The sequence below is a fragment of the Engystomops pustulosus genome, chromosome 4, assembly GCF_040894005.1.
Source record: "Engystomops pustulosus chromosome 4, aEngPut4.maternal, whole genome shotgun sequence".
NCBI classification, from domain to species: Eukaryota; Metazoa; Chordata; class Amphibia; order Anura; family Leptodactylidae; genus Engystomops; species Engystomops pustulosus.
The window spans coordinates 218,331,344-218,355,119 of NC_092414.1; the positions used below are offsets into that span (position 1 = coordinate 218,331,344).

General features: G+C 50.5%; 1 protein-coding gene across 1 annotated transcript in view; it reads right to left on the reverse strand.

The window, feature by feature from the left end:
* Nucleotides 1-23,776, reverse strand: part of LOC140128355 (NACHT, LRR and PYD domains-containing protein 1-like) — a 67,546-nt gene that overhangs the window by 28,430 nt on the left and 15,340 nt on the right. Inside the window, exons 4-5 of the mRNA XM_072149992.1 lie at nt 16,843-16,922; nt 7,481-7,777 (exon numbers count right to left, since the gene is read on the reverse strand). Of these exons, the coding sequence (XP_072006093.1) occupies nt 7,481-7,777; nt 16,843-16,922 (377 nt within the window). The remainder of the gene's footprint in view (nt 1-7,480; nt 7,778-16,842; nt 16,923-23,776) is intronic.

The window sequence follows — 23,776 nt, forward strand, 5'->3', positions numbered from 1 at the left end:
AGACCCAAGCTGGGTTGAGAGGCCGGGTGAACACAGTGCTTCTGAGACGGAGGAGAGTCCTCGACCTGAACAGGTTGGAAGAGGCAGTGGTGGGGCCAGACGGAGAGGCAGGGCCAGAGCTGGTGCATCAGCGCCACTGTCAACTAGTGAAGCTCCCGTGGTGAGGGCTCTTGCGGCGAGGGCTAGATCTTCAGAAGTGTGGAGGTTCTTTAAGGAAACACCGGATGACCGACGGACTGTGGTGTGCAACATTTGCCAAACCAGGCTCAGCAGGGGTTCCACCACTACTAGCTTAACTACCACCAGTATGCGCAGGCATATGAATGCTAAGCACCCCACTCAGTGGCAACAAGCCCGTTCACCTCCGGCCGTGCACACCACTGCTCCTTCCCCTGTGTCAGCTGCTAGTCAGCCCCCTGCCCAGGACCCTGGCACAAAAACCCCATCGTCGCCTCCACGATCCTCCACAGCATCCACCAGCGTTCAGCTCTCCATACCCCAGACGCTGGAGCGGAAACGCAAATATAGTGCAACCCACCCGCACGCCCAAGCCCTTAATGTGCACATCTCCAGATTGCTTAGCCTGGAGATGCTGCCCTATAGGCTAGTAGAGACCGAGGCCTTTCGCAACCTCATGGCGGCGGCCGCCCCTCGGTATTCGGTCCCCAGCCGCCACTACTTTTCCCGATGTGCCGTCCCAGCCCTGCACCAGTACGTGTCAGACAACATCATCCGTGCCCTGACCAACGCCGTTTCTGACAAGGTCCACCTGACCACGGACACGTGGACGAGTGCTGCCGGGCAGGGCCACTATATATCGCTGACGGCACATTGGGTTAACTTGGTGGAGGCTGGGACCGAGTCTGACCCTGGGGCTGCTCATATACTGCCGACGCCGAGGATTGCGGGGCCTACCTCGGTCCAGGTGTTTCAGGCCTACTATGCCTCCTCCTCCTCCCACCCCTCCTCCACCTCCTCCTCCGAACTACCATCCGTGGGCACGGCGCCATCAGTCGGTAGCTCTAGGCACAGCAGCAGTGCCGTCGCTAAGCGACAGCAGGCGGTGCTCAAACTGCTGAGCCTAGGCGACAAAAGGCACACCGCCCAAGAGCTATTACAGGGCATCACGGCGCAGACTGATCTGTGGCTGGCACCGCTGAACCTCAAGCCGGGAATGGTTGTGTGTGACAACGGCCGTAACCTGGTGGCGGCTCTGCAACTCGGCAGACTGACACATGTGCCATGCCTGGCCCATGTGTTAAATCTGATAGTGCAGCGTTTCCTCAAGACATACCCCAATCTGTCTGATTTGCTCACGAAGGTGCGCCGCATCTGTGCGCATTTCAGGAAGTCCAGCCCAGATGCTGCCACTCTCAGGGCAGCGCAGCGCCGCCTCCAACTGCCCGCTCACCGACTGTTGTGCGACGTGCCCACGAGGTGGAATTCAACACTGACCATGTTATCCAGAGTTTACCAGCAGCGCAGAGCGATTGTAGACTGCCAGATGTCAACTTCCACCAGAACTGGTAGTCAGGTCAGTCAGCTTCCTCAAGTCTACAATGAGGAGTGGACGTGGATGTCTGATATCTGTCAGGTGCTGAGTAACTTTGAGGAGTCAACACAGATGGTCAGTGGCGATGCCGCCATCATCAGCCTCACCATCCCGCTGCTTGGCCTGTTGAAAAACTCTCTGGTCAGCATGAAGTCGGAAGCTTTGCGCTCGTCACAAGAGACGGGGGAAGAATATTCCCTTGTTGATAGCCAAAGCACCCTGAGGTCTGTTTCTCAGCGCATATCGGAGGAGGTGGAGGTGGAGGAGGATGAGGAGGAAGAGGAGGAGAATGTTGGCGAGACACAAGAGGGGACCATTGTTGAGTCCTTCACTGTTCAGCGTGTATGGGCAGAAGAAGAGGAGTTGGAGGAGTTGGAGGAGGAGGAAATGGACAGTCAGGCCAGTGAGGGGAGTGAATTCTTACGCGTTGGTACTCTGGCGCATATGGCAGATTTCATGCTAGGCTGCCTATCCCGTGACCCTCGCGTTCAAAGAATTTATTCCAGCACCGATTACTGGGTGTTCACTCTCCTGGACCCACGGTACAAGCAAAATCTTCCCACTCTCATCCCTGGAGAGGAAAGGAGTGTGAGAATGCATGAATACCAGCAGGCCCTGGTGCACAAGCTGAAACAGTATTTCCCTTCTGACAGCGCTAGCGGCAGAGTGCGTAGTTCTGCGGGACAAGTAGCGAGGGAGAGTAGGCGAGCAGGCAGCTTGTCCAGCACTGGCAAGGGTACGCTTTACAAGGCTTTTGCCAGCTTTATGTCACCCCAGCAAGACACTGTCACCTGTCCCCAGTCTCGGCAGAGTAGGGCTGATCTTTACAGAAAGATGGTGAGGGAGTACGTAGCTGACCATACCATCGTCCTAAATGATCACACAGCTCCCTACAACTACTGGGTTTCAAAGCTGGACATGTGGCACGAACTGGCGCTGTACGCCTTGGAGGTTCTTGCCTGCCCTGCCGCTAGCGTCTTGTCCGAGCGGGTTTTCAGTGCAGCTGGTGGCATCATCACCGATAAGCGTACACGCCTGTCGACTGACAGCGCTGACAGGCTGACGCTTATTAAAATGAATAAAGGCTGGATTTCTCAGAATTTCCAATCTCCACCAGGTGAAGGAAGCTCAACCTGAATAATTGATCCACTCCTCCTCCTCCTCCTCATTTTCCTCCTTCTCCTCCTCTTTGTACAGTAAAGCAGAGGAAAATGGCTATTTTTTGACAGGGCCCACTGGCTCTTGCTATAGTACTTCATGCATTTAATTTTTCTGGAGGGCCACCTACCCGGTCCTCTGTTTGAAACAATTTTTGTGAGTGCCACATACAGGCACTCAATCTATTCCATTTTTCTGGAGGGCCACCTACCCGGTCCTCTGTTTTAAAAAATTTTTGGGACTGCCACATACAGGCACTCAATCTATTCCATTTTACTGGAGGGCCACCTACCTGCTCCTCTGGTTTGAAACATTTTTGGGACTGCCACATACAGGCACTCAATCTATTCCATTTTACTGCAGGGCCACCTACCTGCTCCTCTGGTTTGAACAATTTTTGGGACTGCCACATACAGGCACTCAATCTATTCCATTTTACTGGAGGGCCACCTACCTGCTCCTCTGGTTTGAAACATTTTTGGGACTGCCACATACAGGCACTCAATCTATTCCATTTTACTGCAGGGCCACCTACCTGCTCCTCTGGTTTGAACAATTTTTGGGACTGCCACATACAGGCACTCAATCTATTCCATTTTACTGGAGGGCCACCTACCTGCTCCTCTGGTTTGAAACATTTTTGGGACTGCCACATACAGGCACTCAATCTATTCCATTTTACTGCAGGGCCACCTACCTGCTCCTCTGGTTTGAACAATTTTTGGGACTGCCACATACAGGCACTCAATCTATTCCATTTTACTGGAGGGCCACCTACCTGCTCCTCTGGTTTGAAACATTTTTGGGACTGCCACATACAGGCACTCAATCTATTCCATTTTACTGCAGGGCCACCTACCTGCTCCTCTGGTTTGAACAATTTTTGGGACTGCCACATACAGGCACTCAATCTATTCCATTTTACTGGAGGGCCACCTACCTGCTCCTCTGGTTTGAAACATTTTTGGGACTGCCACATACAGGCACTCAATCTATTCCATTTTACTGCAGGGCCACCTACCTGCTCCTCTGGTTTGAACAATTTTTGGGACTGCCACATACAGGCACTCAATCTATTCCATTTTACTGCAGGGCCACCTACCTGCTCCTCTGGTTTGAACAATTTTTGGGACTGCCACATACAGGCACTCAATCTATTCCATTTTACTGGAGGGCCACCTACCTGCTCCTCTGGTTTGAAGAATTTTTGGGACTGCCACATACAGGCACTCAATCTATTCCATTTTACTGGAGGGCCACCTACCTGCTCCTCTGGTTTGAAACATTTTTGGGACTGCCACATACAGGCACTCAATCTATCCCATTTTACTGGAGGGCCACCTACCTGCTCCTCTGGTTTGAAAAATGTTTGGGACTGCCACATACAGGCACTATCCAAATTAAATTGTCTCCATAGCAGCCTCCACACGTTGTCTCCATTGCTACCTCCAAAAGTCGTCCATATAGCTGCCTCCATACATCGTCCCTTTATCAAACGAGGTGTGTCAGGCAGAAATTTGGGTTGTTTTCATGGATTCCACATCAAAGTTGTTAACTTTGTCGCCACCCTGCTGTGTTATCCACAAAATATACTGGCAAACTTTTACCATTTAGGGATATTATTTCAGCGCTTCTTGCGCATCTGTTTACATTCCCCTCATCCGGCATATCCTAAACTTATAAGAACGCTACTACACTTGATCTTATACAAAAGGTTCTTAGAAGTGCTGTTTGGGGAGTAGCCTAGAGACAGGGGCTTGGATTGGCGAAAGCTCGCCTGGCAGCGGAACGCCAGCTCCATGCGCATCATGCGCTTCTTGCGCATCTGTTTACATTCCCCTCACCCGCCATATCCCAAACTTATAAGAACGCTACTACACTTAACTTGGTGCAGGCTGGGACCGAGTCTGACCCTGGGGCTGGTCATATACTGCCGACGCAGAGAATTGCGGGGCCTACCTCGGTCCAGGTCTCAAAGGCCTACTATACCTCCTCCCACCCCTCCTCCACCTCCTCCTCCTCCGAATTACCATCCGTGGGCATGGCGCCATCAGTCGGTAGCTCTAGGCACAGCAGCAGTGCCGTCGCTAAGCGACAGCAGGCGGTGCTGAAACTGCTGAGCCTAGGCGATAAAAGGCACACCGCCCAAGAGCTATTACAGGGCATTCCACATCAAAGTTGTTAACTTTGTCGCCACCCTGCTGTGTAATCCACAAAATATACTTGCAAACTTTTACCATTTAGGGATATTATTTCAGCGCTTCTTGCGCATCTGTTTACATTCCCCTCACCCGCCATATCCTAAACTTATAAGAACGCTACTACACTTGATCTTATACAAAAGGTTCTTAGAAGTGCTGTTTGGGGAGTAGCCTATAGACAGGGGCTTGGATTGGCGAAAGCTCGCCTGGCAGCGGAGCGCCAGCTCCATGCCAAGATCCAACTAACATAGTTTTAACTGCAGCACCTTTAATCTACTACTAGTTCACTGCCTCCATACATGGTCCCCTTATCAAACGAGCTGTGTCAGGCAGAATTTTGGGTTGTTTTCATGGCTTCCATGTTAACTTTGTCGCCACCCTGCTGTGTAATCCACAAAATATACTGGCAAACTTTTATCATGTACCGATATTATTTGAGCGCTTCTTGCTCACCTCCTTTGGTTCCTCTCTGCCACCCATTGGTTTGAAGCCTGAGTCCATTTAGGGTATGTCGCCATGACACTCTCTAGCCTGCTGCCGCTGCCTCTGCATGCCGTCCCCTATAGTGTCAGGGTCAATTATTGGATGTTTTAGATGCTATCTAGCTTCATTCTGTCACTCTGTCATGGCCATGCTGTTGCCCATAATTTTGGCATAATGGTGCGATTAGGCAGCCTCAGAGGCATCCATGCATGCTGCCCCTGCTGTTTCCTGTCCATTTCCGTGGTGTTTCCATCCTTTTCTGAGGTTCCCAGGTGTTTGGCCAAGCTTCCCTGTGCAGAGCCTTGGTCCCCTTGAAAAATGCTCGAGTCTCCCATTGACTTCAATGGGGTTCGTTATTCGAGACGAGCACTCGAGCATCGGGAAAAGTTCGTCTCGAATAACGAGTACCTGAGCATTTTAGTGTTCGCTCATCTCTAGTTTTAATGTTATCTTTCTCTGTAAGACCAGTCCTGTGCTACGAATAAATCAATGGATTTATTTTGCTCCCTGAGCTCAGACCTGAATCCAAGATGGAGTCTATCACTCTGACAGGAGGTCTGACCATGTGCTCCCCCTGCACCGGGGTTTTATACTTCCCCTGGTCAGGTGGTAGCACCTCTCCAATCAGACTCCAATTTAAAATACAACCAACTGATTGGATAACATCTTACACCCATTTAACTATTGCCTTTCCAGGCAGAATATACAGCTGCAAGTTTTGCAGGCTCACCAGAAGGATTCTGACAGGGAAAGGACCCTACTCACAACTACCCCCTTGCCTATACGTTGGCAGGGGTGTTGCACATCCAATTGAAGAAATGTTTACATATGGCAAATTAATTAAATTAAATGTGAATTCCCAGATAGGAATACCCCTTTAAGTCTGAGATACTTAGACAAGTCAAGAGAGACCTTAACATCCAAGTATTTGAACTGTTCAACCACCAGGGTGACAGGAAGTGGGTGGTAAGAGGCATAGGTAGGGGACAGTGGAAGCAGGGAAGATGTCTGCAGGCACAAAAAGGGTCCAAATAACTCAATGAGCTGCAGCGGTGAGAGCAAAGAACACCCCGTATCACCTAGGTGAACTCCAGGATGTCAGCAGCAGCTAAGGATACTTTTTCAACTAGGGATCCTCAGGTACCACCCAATGGTTTGATGGCTAGAGCAAACAATAATGGGGACAGCAGGCATCTCTGTCTGGTGCCCAGCCCCATGTCAAATGAACCTGAAACATCCAGCTTTGTCCTCACCCTTGCCCTGGGGCTCTTTAGAGTAGTTTGTAAAAGGGTATAAAGACCAAAGTGTAAGTTGGCCTACAGCAGATAAAACCGCCCTGACACAATAGTACACAGAAAAGTGACAAGCCAATGACAAACAATTCTGAAACAGGGAAGGCAGGGTCATACCTGGAAATACACAATACTGATGGAAAAACAACAGATACAGAGAAGCAGAACTGGACAGAACCGGGTCAAAGTCAAGGTGGTGGTAAAGGGACAGAATTAAAAAGCAATAGAATGGACAATTAAACGTAGCCAAAGTCAGATACAAAGAATAGCAAGGTAGCAATAACACAAGAAAAGGCAATGAGAATGACTGCAAAAACCAGCACACTCTAAAGGAACTGAGTAGAACATAAAGGGAGTAATGGACACAGCCCCCAGCACTGACCGATTCACCTGCCCATGACTCAAGCCACAGACAAGACGATATCAAACTCTCACCCCGATTTTCCTAAGGAAAGATCCTTAAAGGAAGCTATCAATCACAGGCAGCACTGGGTGTGGTTCTCAAGCACAGAAGCCTAAAATCTGATCTGATCCTATTCAGAGCAATAAGCAAGGTATGACAGATGTAATTTGGGAGCTGTCCACAGTGGTAATCAAGTAGATAGAAGCACAAGGACCATCTACTATCACTACTCTACAACCTTAAGGAAACACTATATGAAAAAAAATAGAACAGACACTATATGAACACATGTATTTGAGGAGGCACCATGGCTAAGATCTGAGACTCTGTCAATCATGGGCCCATCTTAACCTCCCTGAATAAAATACAGATGTGGAATGTCCAGACTTACCGCTGATTGATGGTGGATGATCTACACTTCTCTGCTCCTCCACTTTCCGGTCTTCAATGGTCATTTTATTGTACTTTTGAATAACTTTAAAGCCCATAATCTTCTTAGCCTCCTCCCAGTGTCTGGTAATATCACACAGTTCTATCATCTTCTCCTCTGATGTTTTCTTTTTCATGACATCATCAAACTGTTGGTGACTCACTAGATTCTGGTCCCACAATTTGCACACAACTATATCAATATATGAGATCCACTGAATAAGATGTGGTTGGTGATGGTCTACAAAGTGTATTCCGTCTGTAGAGTCATAAATATGGAAAAGCACTGACACATTACTACAGGGCATGGTAACCAATCATTCAAAATTCTGTTGACCACATTCTGAGTATCATAGTAAATAACTTTGAAAAAGGTTTTAGGTCCATCAAGACCATCAAGACATTTGGACTACTTGGGCAACAACGAGACTGATGTGGCCCCTGATGAAAATGATTTTGATACCCCCTCTGTAGGTGAAGCCTCCTGTCTATGTAGATGGCAGAACATCCTCTCCTTTATGTGTAGAGGATGCTCCCTGTCTATGGAGATGGAAGAACATCCTCTCCTCTAGGTATAGAGCAGTGGTGGCGAACCTATGGCACGGTGCCAGAGGTGACACTCAAAGCCCTTTTTGTGGGCACCCAGGCCTTCATGCCAACAGAGTTGCCAGACAAGACTCAAAGCTTCCCAAGACAGCCCAGGACGTTCCATGCTCAGCGGCATTTTAAAGCAATATCTTTGGCTGCCACAACTACAGGAGGAGCAAGAAGGTTTGGATACATATGGGTTTTCATTGGAGCTTCTGCTCTGGTTCCCCTGATTCTTTTTCTTCGGGGGACCCTGGAGGGAAGATACAATCCAAATTTCTCCATCATGGTATTGGTGAACTCAGGACGCCAATATGATTGAAACCTGTGATACAGTAGGGATCAATAAGTTACTACAAAAATTGGCAGGCTGGCACTTTGTGACATGTAAATGGATATTGGTTGTAGTTTGGGCACTCTGTCTCCAAAAGGTTCGCCATCACTGGTATAGAGGATGCACACTGTCTATTGTGATGATAGAAACCCCTCTCCTTTTAAATGTAGAGGATGCTCCCTGTCTATTGTGATGGTAGAACCCCCTGTCAATTGTGGTGGTAGAATCTCCTCTCCTTCAGGTGTAGAGGATGCCCATTGTCTACGGTGATGGTAGAACCTCCTCTCCTCTAGGTGTAGAGAATGCCCCTTGTCTATGGTGATGGTAGAACCTCCTCTCCTCTAGGTGTAGAGAATGCCCCCTGTCTATGGTGATGGTAGAACCTCCTCTCCTCTAGGTGTAGAGGATACCCCCTGTCTATGGTGATGGTAGAACCTCCTCTCCTCTAGGTGTAGAGGATGCCCCCTGTCTATGGTGATGGTAGAACCTCCTCTCCTCTAGGTGTAGAGGATGCCCCATGTCTATGGTGATGGTAGAACCGCCTCTCCTCTAGGTGTAGAGGATGTCCCCTGTCTAAGGTGATGGTAGAACCGCCTCTCCTCTAGGTGTAGAGGATGCCCCTTGTCTATGGTGATGGTAGAACCTCCTCTCCTCTAGGTGTAGAGGATGCCCCCAGTCTATGGTGATGGTAGAACCACCTTCCCTTTAGGTGTAAAGGATGCCCCTGTCTGTGGTGATGATAGAACTGCCTCTCCTGCAGGTGTAGAGGATGCCCCCTGTCTATGGTGATGGTAGAACCTCCTCTCCTCTAGGTGTAGAGGATGCTCCTCTCTATGGTGATGGTAGAACCTCCTCTCCTCTAGGTGTAGAGGATACACCCTGTCTATGGTGATGGTAGAACCTCCTCTCCTCTAGGTGTAGAGGATGTCCCCTGTCTATGGTGATGGTAGAACTGCCTCTCTTCTAGATGTAAAGGATGTCCCCTACCTATGGTGATGGTAGAACCTCCTCTCCTCTAGGTGTAGAGGATGCCCCCTGTCTCTATTGATGGTAGAGCCTCCTCTCCTCTAGGTGTAGAGGATGAACCCTGTCTATGGTGATGGTAGAACCTCCTCTCCTCTAGGTGTAGAGGATGCCCCCTGTCTATGGTGATGGTAGAACCTCCTCTCCTCTAGGTGTAGAGGATGCCCCCTGCCTATGGTGATGGTAGAACCTCCTCTCCTCTTGGTGTAGAGGATGCCCCCTGCCTATGGTGATGGTAGAACCTCCTCTCCTCTTGGTGTAGAGGATACCCCTGTCTATGGTGATGGTAGAACCACCTCTCTTCTAGGTGTAGAGGATCCCCCCTGTCTATGGTGATGGTAGAACCACCTCTCCTGCAGGTGTAGAGGATGCCCTCTGTCTATGGTGATGATAGAACCGCCTCTCCTCTAGGTGTGGAGAATATCCCCTGTCTATGGTGATGGTAGAACCTCCTCTCCTCTAGGTGTAGAGGATGCCCCCTATCTATGGTGATGGTAGAACCACCTCTCCTCTAGGTGTAGCGGATGCCCCCTATCTATGGTGATGGTAGAACCACCTCTCCTTTAGGTGTAGAGGATGCCCTCTGTCTATGGTGATGGTAGAATCTTCTCTCCTCTAGGTGTAGAGCAGTGATGGCCAACCTATGACACGCGTGTCAGTGCTGACACGCATGGCCATTTTCAGTGACACACGGCCGCCGGAGAGTTAAAGTTCATCCTCGGCTCCTACACGGCCAGGTGCAGTAGCCAGGAGGCTGAGAGATTGTCCAGCACATTGTAATAAATAGATGATGTGGAAAATCCCCATATACTGCTATACTGTAGTATGGTAGTACATGGTAGGATCAATCACACAACCTAGGATTAAAGTACCCTAGAAGTTAAATAATTATACATATTTGTTATTTAAACTATAAATATCACAAAATTATGTTTTTTTTTGTCAAGGTGACACACCACCCGAGTTATGCTTGGTTTTTTTGCGAATTTTGACACACCAAGCTCAAAAGGTTGCCCATCACTGGTGTAGAGGATGCCCTCTGTCTATGGTGATGATAGAACCGCCTCTCCTTCTAGGTGTGGAGAATATCCCCTGTCTATGGTGATGGTAGAACCTCCTCTCCTCTAGGTGTATAGGATGCCCCCTGTCTATGGTGATGGTAGAACCTCCTCTCCTCTAGGTGTAGAGGATGCTCCCTGTCTATGGTGGTTGTAGAACCTCCTCTCCTCTAGGTGTAGAGGATGCCCCCTGTCTATGGTGATGGTAGAACCTCCTCTCCTCTAGGTGTAGAGGATGCCCCCTGCCTATGGTGATGGTAGAACCTCCTCTCCTCTAGGTGTAGAGGATGCCCCCTGTCTATGGTGATGGTAGAACCTCCTCTCCTCTAGGTGTAGAGGATGCCCCCAGTCTATGGTGATGGTAGAACTGCCTCTCCTCTAGATGTAGAGGATGCCCCCTGTCTATGGTGATGGTAGAACCACCTCTCCTCTAGGTGTAGAGGATCCCCCCTGTCTATCGTGATGGTAGAACCTCCTCTCCTCTAGGTGTAGAGGATGCCCCCTGTCTATAGTGATGGTAGAGCCTCCTCTCCTCTAGGTGTAGAGGATGCCCCCTGTCTATGGTGATGGTAGAACCTCCTCTCCTCTAGGTGTAGAGGATGCCCCCGGTCTATGGTGATGGTAGAACCTCCTCTCCTCTAGGTGTAGAGGATGCCCTCTGTCTATGGTGATGGTAGAACCTCCTCTCCTCTAGGTGTAGAGGATGTCCCTGTCTATGGTGATGGTAGAACCTCCTCTCCTCTAGGTGTAGAGGATGTCAGCTGTTCATGGTGATGGTAGAACCTCCTCTCCTCTAGGTGTAGAGGATGCCCCCTGTCTATGGTGATGGTAGAAACTCCTCTCCTGCAGGTGTAGAGGATTTCCCCTGTCTATGGTGATGGTAGAACCTCCTCTCCTCTAGGTGTAGAGGATGCTCCTCTCTATGGTGATGGTAGAACCTCCTCTCCTCTAGGTGTAGAGGATACACCCTGTCTATGGTGATGGTAGAACCTCCTCTCTTCTAGGTGTAGAGGATGTCCCCTGTCTATGGTGATAGTAGAACTGCCTCTCTTCTAGATGTAAAGGATGTCCCCTACCTATGGTGATGGTAGAACCTCCTCTCCTCTAGGTGTAGAGGATGCCCCCTGTCTATAGTGATGGTAGAGCCTCCTCTCCTCTAGGTGTAGAGGATGAACCCTGTCTATGGTGATGGTAGAACCTCCTCTCCTCTAGGTGTAGAGGATGCCCCCTGTCTATGGTGATGGTAGAACCTCCTCTCCTCTAGGTGTAGAGGATGCCCCCTGCCTATGGTGATGGTAGAACCTCCTCTCCTCTTGGTGTAGAGGATGCCCCCTGCCTATGGTGATGGTAGAACCTCCTCTCCTCTTGGTGTAGAGGATACCCCTGTCTATGGTGATGGTAGAACCACCTCTCTTCTAGGTGTAGAGGATCCCCCCTGTCTATGGTGATGGTAGAACCACCTCTCCTGCAGGTGTAGAGGATGCCCTCTGTCTATGGTGATGATAGAACCGCCTCTCCTTCTAGGTGTGGAGAATATCCCCTGTCTATGGTGATGGTAGAACCTCCTCTCCTCTAGGTGTAGAGGATGCCCCCTATCTATGGTGATGGTAGAACCACCTCTCCTCTAGGTGTAGCGGATGCCCCCTATCTATGGTGATGGTAGAACCACCTCTCCTCTAGGTGTAGAGGATGCCCTCTGTCTATGGTGATGGTAGAATCTTCTCTCCTCTAGGTGTAGAGCAGTGATGGCCAACCTATGACACGCGTGTCAGTGCTGACACGCATAGCCATTTTCAGTGACACACGGCCGCCGGAGAGTTAAAGTTCATCCTCGGCTCCTACACGGCCAGGTGCAGTAGCCAGGAGGCTGAGAGATTGTCCAGCACATTGTAATAAATAGATGATGTGGAAAATCCCCATATACTGCTATACTGTAGTATGGTAGTACATGGTAGGATCAATCACACAACCTAGAATTAAAGTACCCTAGAAGTTAAATAATTATACATATTTGTTATTTAAACTATAAATATCACAAACTTATGTTTTTTTTTTGTCAAGGTGACACACCACCCGAGTTATGCTTGGTTTTTTTGCGAATTTTGACACACCAAGCTCATAAGGTTGCCCATCACTGGTGTAGAGGATGCCCTCTGTCTATGGTGATGATAGAACCGCCTCTCCTTCTAGGTGTGGAGAATATCCCCTGTCTATGGTGATGGTAGAACCTCCTCTCCTCTAGGTGTATAGGATGCCCCCTGTCTATGGTGATGGTAGAACCTCCTCTCCTCTAGGTGTAGAGGGTTCTCCCTGTCTATGGTGGTTGTAGAACCTCCTCTCCTCTAGGTGTAGAGGATGCCCCCTGTCTATGGTGATGGTAGAACCTCCTCTCCTCTAGGTGTAGAGGATGCCCCCTGCCTATGGTGATGGTAGAACCTCCTCTCCTCTAGGTGTAGAGGATGCCCCCTGTCTATGGTGATGGTAGAACCTCCTCTCCTCTAGGTGTAGAGGATGCCCCCAGTCTATGGTGATGGTAGAACTGCCTCTCCTCTAGGTGTAGAGGATGCCCCCTGTCTATGGTGATGGTAGAACCACCTCTCCTCTAGGTGTAGAGGATCCCCCCTGTCTATCGTGATGGTAGAACCTCCTCTCCTCTAGGTGTAGAGGATGCCCCCTGTCTATAGTGATGGTAGAGCCTCCTCTCCTCTAGGTGTAGAGGATGCCCCCTGTCTATGGTGATGGTAGAACCTCCTCTCCTCTAGGTGTAGAGGATGCCCCCGGTCTATGGTGATGGTAGAACCTCCTCTCCTCTAGGTGTAGAGGATGCCCTCTGTCTATGGTGATGGTAGAACCTCCTCTCCTCTAGGTGTAGAGGATGTCAGCTGTCCATGGTGATGGTAGAACCTCCTCTCCTCTAGGTGTAGAGGATGCCCCCTGTCTATGGTGATGGTAGAAACTCCTCTCCTGCAGGTGTAGAGGATTTCCCCTGTCCATGGTGATGGTAGAACCTCCTCTCCTCTAGGTGTAGAGGATGCCCCCTGTCTATGGTGATGGTAGAACCTCCTCTCCTCTAGGTGTAGAGGATGCTCCTCTCTATGGTGATGGTAGAACCTCCTCTCCTCTAGGTGTAGAGGATACACCCTGTCTATGGTGATGGTAGAACCTCCTCTCTTCTAGGTGTAGAGGATGTCCCCTGTCTATGGTGATAGTAGAACTGCCTCTCTTCTAGATGTAAAGGATGTCCCCTACCTATGGTGATGGTAGAACCTCCTCTCCTCTAGGTGTAGAGGATGCCCCCTGTCTATAGTGATGGTAGAGCCTCCTCTCCTCTAGGTGTAGAGGATGAACCCTGTCTATGGTGATGGTAGAACCTCCTCTCCTCTAGGTGTAGAGGATGCCCCCTGTCTATGGTGATGGTAGAACCTCCTCTCCTCTTGGTGTAGAGGATGCCCCCTGCCTATGGTGATGGTAGAACCTCCTCTCCTCTTGGTGTAGAGGATACCCCTGTCTATGGTGATGGTAGAACCACCTCTCTTCTAGGTGTAGAGGATCCCCCCTGTCTATGGTGATGGTAGAACCACCTCTCCTGCAGGTGTAGAGGATGCCCTCTGTCTATGGTGATGATAGAACCGCCTCTCCTTCTAGGTGTGGAGAATATCCCCTGTCTATGATGATGGTAGAACCTCCTCTCCTCTAGGTGTAGAGGATGCCCCCTATCTATGGTGATGGTAGAACCACCTCTCCTCTAGGTGTAGCGGATGCCCCCTATCTATGGTGATGGTAGAACCACCTCTCCTCTAGGTGTAGAGGATGCCCTCTGTCTATGGTGATGGTAGAATCTTCTCTCCTCTAGGTGTAGAGCAGTGATGGCCAACCTATGACACGCGTGTCAGTGCTGACACGCATAGCCATTTTCAGTGACACACGGCCGCCGGAGAGTTAAAGTTCATCCTCGGCTCCTACACGGCAAGGTGCAGTAGCCAGGAGGCTGAGAGATTGTCCAGCACATTGTAATAAATAGATGATGTGGAAAATCCCCATATACTGCTATACTGTAGTATGGTAGTACATGGTAGGATCAATCACACAACCTAGGATTAAAGTACCCTAGAAGTTAAATAATTATACATATTTGTTATTTAAACTATAAATATCACAAAATTATGTTTTTTTTGTCAAGGTGACACACCACCCGAGTTATGCTTGGTTTTTTTGCGAATTTTGACACACCAAGCTCAAAAGGTTGCCCATCACTGGTGTAGAGGATGCCCTCTGTCTATGGTGATGATATAACCGCCTCTCCTTCTAGGTGTGGAGAATATCCCCTGTCTATGGTGATGGTAGAACCTCCTCTCCTCTAGGTGTATAGGATGCCCCCTGTCTATGGTGATGGTAGAACCTCCTCTCCTCTAGGTGTAGAGGATGCTCCCTGTCTATGGTGGTTGTAGAACCTCCTCTCCTCTAGGTGTAGAGGATGCCCCCTGTCTATGGTGATGGTAGAACCTCCTCTCCTCTAGGTGTAGAGGATGCCCCCTGCCTATGGTGATGGTAGAACCTCCTCTCCTCTAGGTGTAGAGGATGCCCCCTGTCTATGGTGATGGTAGAACCTCCTCTCCTCTAGGTGTAGAGGATGCCCCCAGTCTATGGTGATGGTAGAACTGCCTCTGCTCTAGGTGTAGAGGATGCCCCCTGTCTATGGTGATGGTAGAACCACCTCTCCTCTAGGTGTAGAGGATCCCCCCTGTCTATGGTGATGGTAGAACCACCTCTCCTCTAGGTGTAGAGGATCCCCCCTGTCTATGGTGATGGTAGAACCTCCTCTCCTCTAGGTGTAGAGGATGCCCCCTGTCTATAGTGATGGTAGAACCTCCTCTTCTCTAGGTGTAGAGGATGCCCCCGGTCTATGGTGATGGTAGAACCTCCTCTCCTCTAGGTGTAGAGGATGCCCTCTGTCTATGGTGATGGTAGAACCTCCTCTCCTCTAGGTGTAGAGGATGTCCCTGTCTATGGTGATGGTAGAACCTCCTCTCCTCTAGGTGTAGAGCATGTCAGCTGTCCATGGTGATGGTAGAACCTCCTCTCCTCTAGGTGTAGAGGATGCCCCCTGTCTATGGTGATGGTAGAACCTCCTCTCCTCTAGGTGTAGAGGATGCCCCCTGTCTATGGTGATGGTAGAACCTCCTCTCCTCTAGGTGTAGAGGATGCCCCCTGTCTATGGTGATGATAGAACCTCCTCTCCTCTAGGTGTAGAGGATGCCCCCTGTCTATGGTGATGGTAGAGCCTCCTCTCCTCTAGGTGTAGAGGATGCCCCCTGTCTATGGTGATGGTAGAACCTCCTCTCCTCTAGGTGTAGAGGATGCCCCCTGTCTATAGTGATGATAGAACCTCCTCTCCTCTAGGTGTAGAGGATGACCCCTCTCTATGGTGATGGTAAACCTCCTCTCCTCTAGGTGTAGAGGATGCCCCTGTCTATGGTGATGGTAGAACCTCCTCTCCTCTAGGTGTAGAGGATGACCCCTCTCTATGGTGATGGTAAACCTCCTCTCCTCTAGGTGTAGAGGATGACCCCTCTCTATGGTGATGATAGAACCACCTCTTCTCTAGGTGTAGAGGATGCCCCTGTCTATGGTGATGGTAGAACCTCCTCTCCTCTAGGAGTAGAGGATGCCCCTGTCTATGGTGATGGTAGAACCTCCTCTCCTCTAGGTGTAGAGGATGCCCCCTGTCTATGGTGATGGTAGAACCTCCTCTCCTCTAGGTGTAGAGGATGTCCCCTGTCTATGGTGATGGTAGAACCTCCTCTCCTCTAGGTGTAGAGGATGCCCCCTGTCTATGGTGATGGTAGAACCTCCTCTCCTCTAGGTGTAGAGGATGACCCCTGTCTATGGTGATGGTAGAACCTCCTCTCCTCTAGGTGTAGAGGATGCCCCCTGTCTATGGTGATGGTAGAACCTCCTCTCCTCTAGGTGTAGAGGATGCCCCTGTCTATGGTGATGGTAGAACAACCAAGCCATAGAGGACTCTCCCCTGCCTTGTTCACAGACCTAGATATATTGCATTTCTATGGTACCATTTTTGCAGGGATTAATTGTTATTTTGATGGGTAAATGAACTGTACTTTTCGTGTACTTTTGTTTATAGGTGTTAATTTTGGATTGGCACATGCCCTGCGGAGCAGAGTATAGTCAATTTATTTTTCTATTTTTATCAAAAATCTAACAGTGGTTTTTGGTTCTATATCTTATGGAATATCTTATGGAATAATGGTGGATCATACATAATGTATACAGAAATAAAATAAGTACCGAAGGATTCCTTACCATGTCTGAAACAGGAGGGATCCTCAGCGTCTCTGGGGGTTATTCTCTCCATAAGTAAGTCCAGCAAAAATATATAATCTCTGCAAGATTAAAAGTTATTTTACTCTAAAAAGTTCTGACAGTTGTTAGGCACATAAATGTGTTCACTACAGATACAGTATATACTCCTCCTTGATTGGTTTATATTTATCTGCGGTTTGACACACTTCTCTAACAAATGTATTCAATGATCTTTTCAGTAAGTATTTGACACTTTTATTAAGTCATTTTATTAAACTTTTATTTCTGAAGTAGAATATTCCACCTTTTATACTCATCTAAGGTTTTAGACTTTTCTCTAACAAAAGTATTCAATGTTTTTTTTTCTTTGTAGACAATGGGGCTTATTTACTAAGAGTCCCGCTGATCGCACTTTCGTCGGCTTTTAGAAATTTTCCAGATTTGAGCCAATGTGACAGCTTTTTAGAAGGGGATTGTGTCGCACACGCGGACTTTCATGTGACAGAAATGGGGGGGCGGGACGTCAGACTGAGCGTGGGATTTAACTTTAAAATTGTGTCACAAGACATGCACTTACATACACCAGGAAGAAGAAGATGAATTCCGGGGACCTGAGTGGGGAAGCGTCACATGCAGGATATCGGGCGCAGGATCTTAGTGACTCCCCGCACAGCGCATTATACACAGACAATGCACTTACATGCACCAGGAAGAAGAAGGTGAACTCCAGGGACCTGAGTGGGGAAGCGACACATGCAGGATATCGGGTGCAGGATCTTAGTGACTCCCCGCACAGTGCATTATACACGGACAATGCACTTACATGCACCAGGAAGAAGAAGGTGAACTCCGGGGACCTGAGCGGGGAAGTGACACATGCAGGATATCGGGCGCACGATCTTACTGACTCCCCGCACAGCGCATTATACACGGACAATGCACTTACATGCACCAGGAAGAAGAAGGTGAACTCCGGGGACCTGAGCGGGGAAGTGACACATGCAGGATATCAGGTGCAGGATCTTAGTGACTCCCCGCACAGCGCATTATACACGGACAATGCACTTACATGCACCAGGAAGAAGAAGGTGAACTCCGGGGACCTGAGCGATGAAGCGACACATGCAGGATATCAGGCGCAGGATCTTAGTGACTCCCCGCACAGCGCATTATACACAGACAATGCACTTACATGCACCAGGAAGAAGAAGGTGAACTCCGGTGGACCTGAGCAGGGAAGCGACACATGCAGGATATCAGGCGCATGATCTTAGTGACTCCCCGCACAGCGCATTATACACGGACAATGCACTTACATACACCAGGAAGAAGAAGGTGAACTCCGGGGACCTGAGCGGGGAAGCGACACATGCAGGATATCGGGTGCATGATCTTAGTGACTCCCCGCACAGCGCATTATACACGGACAATGCACTTACATGCACCAGGGAGAAGAAGGTGAACTCCGGTGGACCTGAGCAGGGAAGCGACACATGCAGGATATCAGGCGCAGGATCTTAGTGACTCCCCGCACAACGCATTATACACAGACAATGCACTTACATGCACCAGGAAGAAGAAGGTGAACTCCGGGGACCTGAGCGGGGAAGCGACACATGCAGGATATCGGACGCAGGATCTTAGTGACTCCCCGCACAGCGCATTATACACGGACAATGCACTTACATGCACCAGGAAGAAGAAGGTGAACTCCGGGGACCTGAGCGGGGAAGTGACACATGCAGGATATCGGGGGCACGATCTTAGTGACTCCCCGCACAGCGCATTATACACGGACAATGCACTTACATGCACCAGGAAGAAGAAGGTGAACTCCGGGGACCTGAGCGGGGAGGCGACACAAGCAGGATATCGGGGCACGATCTTAGTGACTCCCCGCACAGTGCATTATACACGGACAATGCACTTACATGCACCAGGAAGAAGATGGAGAACTCCGGGGACCTGAGCGGGGAGCGACACATGCAGGATATCGGGTGCAGGATCTTAGTGACTCCCTGCACAGCGCATTATACACGGACAATGCACTTACATGCACCAGGAAGAAGAAGGTGAACTCCGGGGACCTGAGCGGGGAAGCGACACATGCAGGATATTGGGCGCAGGATCTTAGTGACTCCCCGCACAGCGCATTATACACGGACAATGCACTTACATGCACCAGGAAGAAGAAGGAGAACTCCGGGGATCTGAGCAGAGAAGCGACACATGCAGGATATCGGGCACAGGATCTTAGTGACTCCCCGCACAGCGCATTATACACGGACAATGCACTTACATGCACCAGGAAGAAGAAGGTGAACTCCGGGGACCTGAGCGGGAAAGCGACACATGCAGGATATTGGGCGCACGATCTTAGTGACTCCCTGCACAGCGCATTATACACGGACAATGCACTTACATGCACCAGGAAGAAGAAGGTGAACTCCGGGGACCTGAGCCGGGAAGCGACACATGCAGGATATCGGACGCAGGATCTTAGTGACTCCCCGCAAAGCGCATTATACACGGACAATGCACTTACATGCACCAGGAAGAAGAAGGTGAACTCCGGGGATCTGAGCAGAGAAGCGACACATGCAGGATATCGGGCACAGGATCTTAGTGACTCCCCGCACAGCGCATTATACACGGACAATGCACTTACATGCACCAGGAAGAAGAAGGTGAACTCCGGGGACCTGAGCGGGGAGGCGACACAAGCAGGATATCGGGGCACGATCTTAGTGACTCCCCGCACAGTGCATTATACACGGACAATGCACTTACATGCACCAGGAAGAAGATGGAGAACTCCGGGGACCTGAGCGGGGAGCGACACATGCAGGATATCGGGTGCAGGATCTTAGTGACTCCCTGCACAGCGCATTATACACGGACAATGCACTTACATGCACCAGGAAGAAGAAGGTGAACTCCGGGGACCTGAGCGGGGAGGCGACACAAGCAGGATATCGGGGCACGATCTTAGTGACTCCCCGCACAGTGCATTATACACGGACAATGCACTTACATGCACCAGGAAGAAGATGGAGAACTCCGGGGACCTGAGCGGGGAGCGACACATGCAGGATATCGGGTGCAGGATCTTAGTGACTCCCTGCAGAGCGCATTATACACGGACAATGCACTTACATGCACCAGGAAGAAGAAGGTGAACTCCGGGGACCTGAGCGGGGAAGCGACACATGCAGGATATTGGGCGCAGGATCTTAGTGACTCCCCGCACAGCGCATTATACACGGACAATGCACTTACATGCACCAGGAAGAAGAAGGAGAACTCCGGGGATCTGAGCAGAGAAGCGACACATGCAGGATATCGGGCACAGGATCTTAGTGACTCCCCGCACAGCGCATTATACACGGACAATGCACTTACATGCACCAGGAAGAAGAAGGTGAACTCCGGGGACCTGAGCGGGAAAGCGACACATGCAGGATATTGGGCGCACGATCTTAGTGACTCCCTGCACAGCGCATTATACACGGACAATGCACTTACATGCACCAGGAAGAAGAAGGTGAACTCCGGGGACCTGAGCCGGGAAGCGACACATGCAGGATATCGGACGCAGGATCTTAGTGACTCCCCGCAAAGCGCATTATACACGGACAATGCACTTACATGCACCAGGAAGAAGAAGGTGAACTCCGGGGACCTGAGCGGGGAAGTGACACATGCAGGATATCGGGCGCACGATCTTAGTGACTCCCCGCACAGCGCATTATACACGGACAATGCACTTACATGCACCAGGAAGAAGAAGGCGAACTCCGAGGACCTGAGCGGGGAAGTGACACATGCAGGATATTGGACGCAGGATCTTAGTGACTTCCCGCCCAGTGCATTATACACGGACAATACACTTACATGCACCAGGAAGAAGAAGGTGAACTCCGAGGACCTGAGCGGGGAAGTGACACATGCAGGATATCGGGCGCAGGATCTTAGTGACTCCCCGCACAGCGCATTATACACGGACAATGCACTTACATGCACCAGGAAGAAGAAGGTGAACTCCGGGGACCTGAGCGGGGAAGTGACACATGCAGGATATCGGGGGCACGATCTTAGTGACTCCCCGCACAGCGCATTATACACGGACAATGCACTTACATGCACCAGGAAGAAGAAGGTGAACTCCGGGGACCTGAGCGGGGAGGCGACACAAGCAGGATATCGGGGCACGATCTTAGTGACTCCCCGCACAGTGCATTATACACGGACAATGCACTTACATGCACCAGGAAGAAGATGGAGAACTCCGGGGACCTGAGCGGGGAGCGACACATGCAGGATATCGGGTGCAGGATCTTAGTGACTCCCTGCACAGCGCATTATACACGGACAATGCACTTACATGCACCAGGAAGAAGAAGGTGAACTCCGGGGACCTGAGCGGGGAAGCGACACATGCAGGATATTGGGCGCAGGATCCTAGTGACTCCCCGTACAGCACATTATACACGGACAATGCACTTACATGCACCAGGAAGAACAAGGAGAACTCCGGGGATCTGAGCAGAGAAGCGACACATGCAGATTATCGGGCACAGGATCTTAGTGACTCCCCGCACAGCGCATTATACACGGACAATGCACTTACATGCACCAGGAAGAAGAAGGTGAACTCCGGGGACCTGAGCGGGAAAGCGACACATGCAGGATATTGGGCGCACGATCTTAGTGACTCCCTGCACAGCGCATTATACACGGACAATGCACTTACATGCACCAGGAAGAAGAAGGTGAACTCCGGGGACCTGAGCGGGAAAGCGACACATGCAGGATATTGGGCGCACGATCTTAGTGACTCCCTGCACAGCGCATTATACACGGACAATGCACTTACATGCACCAGGAAGAAGAAGGTGAACTCCGGGGACCTGAGCCGGGAAGCGACACATGCAGGATATCGGACGCAGGATCTTAGTGACTCCCCGCACAGTGAATTATACACGGACAATGCACTTACATGCACCAGGAAGAAGAAGGTGAACTCCGAGGACCTGAGCGGTGAAGTGACACATGCAGGATATCGGGCGCAGGATCTTAGTGACTCCCCGCACAGCGCATTATACACGGACATTGCACTTACATGCACCAGGAAGAAGAAGGTGAACTCTGGGGACCTGAGCGGGGAAGTGACACATGCAGTATATCGGGTGCATGATCTTAGTGACTCCCCGCACAGCGCATTATACACGGACAATGCACTTACATGCACCAGGGAGAAGAAGGTGAACTCCGGTGGACCTGAGCAGGGAAGCGACACATGCAGGATATCAGGCGCAGGATCTTAGTGACTCCCCGCACAACGCATTATACACAGACAATGCACTTACATGCACCAGGAAGAAGAAGGTGAACTCCGGGGACCTGAGCGGGGAAGCGACACATGCAGGATATCGGACGCAGGATCTTAGTGACTCCCCGCACAGCGCATTATACACGGACAATGCACTTACATGCACCAGGAAGAAGAAGGTGAACTCCGGGGACCTGAGCGGGGAAGTGACACATGCAGGATATCGGGGGCACGATCTTAGTGACTCCCCGCACAGCGCATTATACACGGACAATGCACTTACATGCACCAGGAAGAAGAAGGTGAACTCCGGGGACCTGAGCGGGGAGGCGACACAAGCAGGATATCGGGGCACGATCTTAGTGACTCCCCGCACAGTGCATTATACACGGACAATGCACTTACATGCACCAGGAAGAAGATGGAGAACTCCGGGGACCTGAGCGGGGAGCGACACATGCAGGATATCGGGTGCAGGATCTTAGTGACTCCCTGCACAGCGCATTATACACGGACAATGCACTTACATGCACCAGGAAGAAGAAGGTGAACTCCGGGGACCTGAGCGGGGAAGCGACACATGCAGGATATTGGGCGCAGGATCTTAGTGACTCCCCGCACAGCGCATTATACACGGACAATGCACTTACATGCACCAGGAAGAAGAAGGAGAACTCCGGGGATCTGAGCAGAGAAGCGACACATGCAGGATATCGGGCACAGGATCTTAGTGACTCCCCGCACAGCGCATTATACACGGACAATGCACTTACATGCACCAGGAAGAAGAAGGTGAACTCCGGGGACCTGAGCGGGAAAGCGACACATGCAGGATATTGGGCGCACGATCTTAGTGACTCCCTGCACAGCGCATTATACACGGACAATGCACTTACATGCACCAGGAAGAAGAAGGTGAACTCCGGGGACCTGAGCCGGGAAGCGACACATGCAGGATATCGGACGCAGGATCTTAGTGACTCCCCGCAAAGCGCATTATACACGGACAATGCACTTACATGCACCAGGAAGAAGAAGGTGAACTCCGGGGATCTGAGCAGAGAAGCGACACATGCAGGATATCGGGCACAGGATCTTAGTGACTCCCCGCACAGCGCATTATACACGGACAATGCACTTACATGCACCAGGAAGAAGAAGGTGAACTCCGGGGACCTGAGCGGGGAGGCGACACAAGCAGGATATCGGGGCACGATCTTAGTGACTCCCCGCACAGTGCATTATACACGGACAATGCACTTACATGCACCAGGAAGAAGATGGAGAACTCCGGGGACCTGAGCGGGGAGCGACACATGCAGGATATCGGGTGCAGGATCTTAGTGACTCCCTGCACAGCGCATTATACACGGACAATGCACTTACATGCACCAGGAAGAAGAAGGTGAACTCCGGGGACCTGAGCGGGGAGGCGACACAAGCAGGATATCGGGGCACGATCTTAGTGACTCCCCGCACAGTGCATTATACACGGACAATGCACTTACATGCACCAGGAAGAAGATGGAGAACTCCGGGGACCTGAGCGGGGAGCGACACATGCAGGATATCGGGTGCAGGATCTTAGTGACTCCCTGCAGA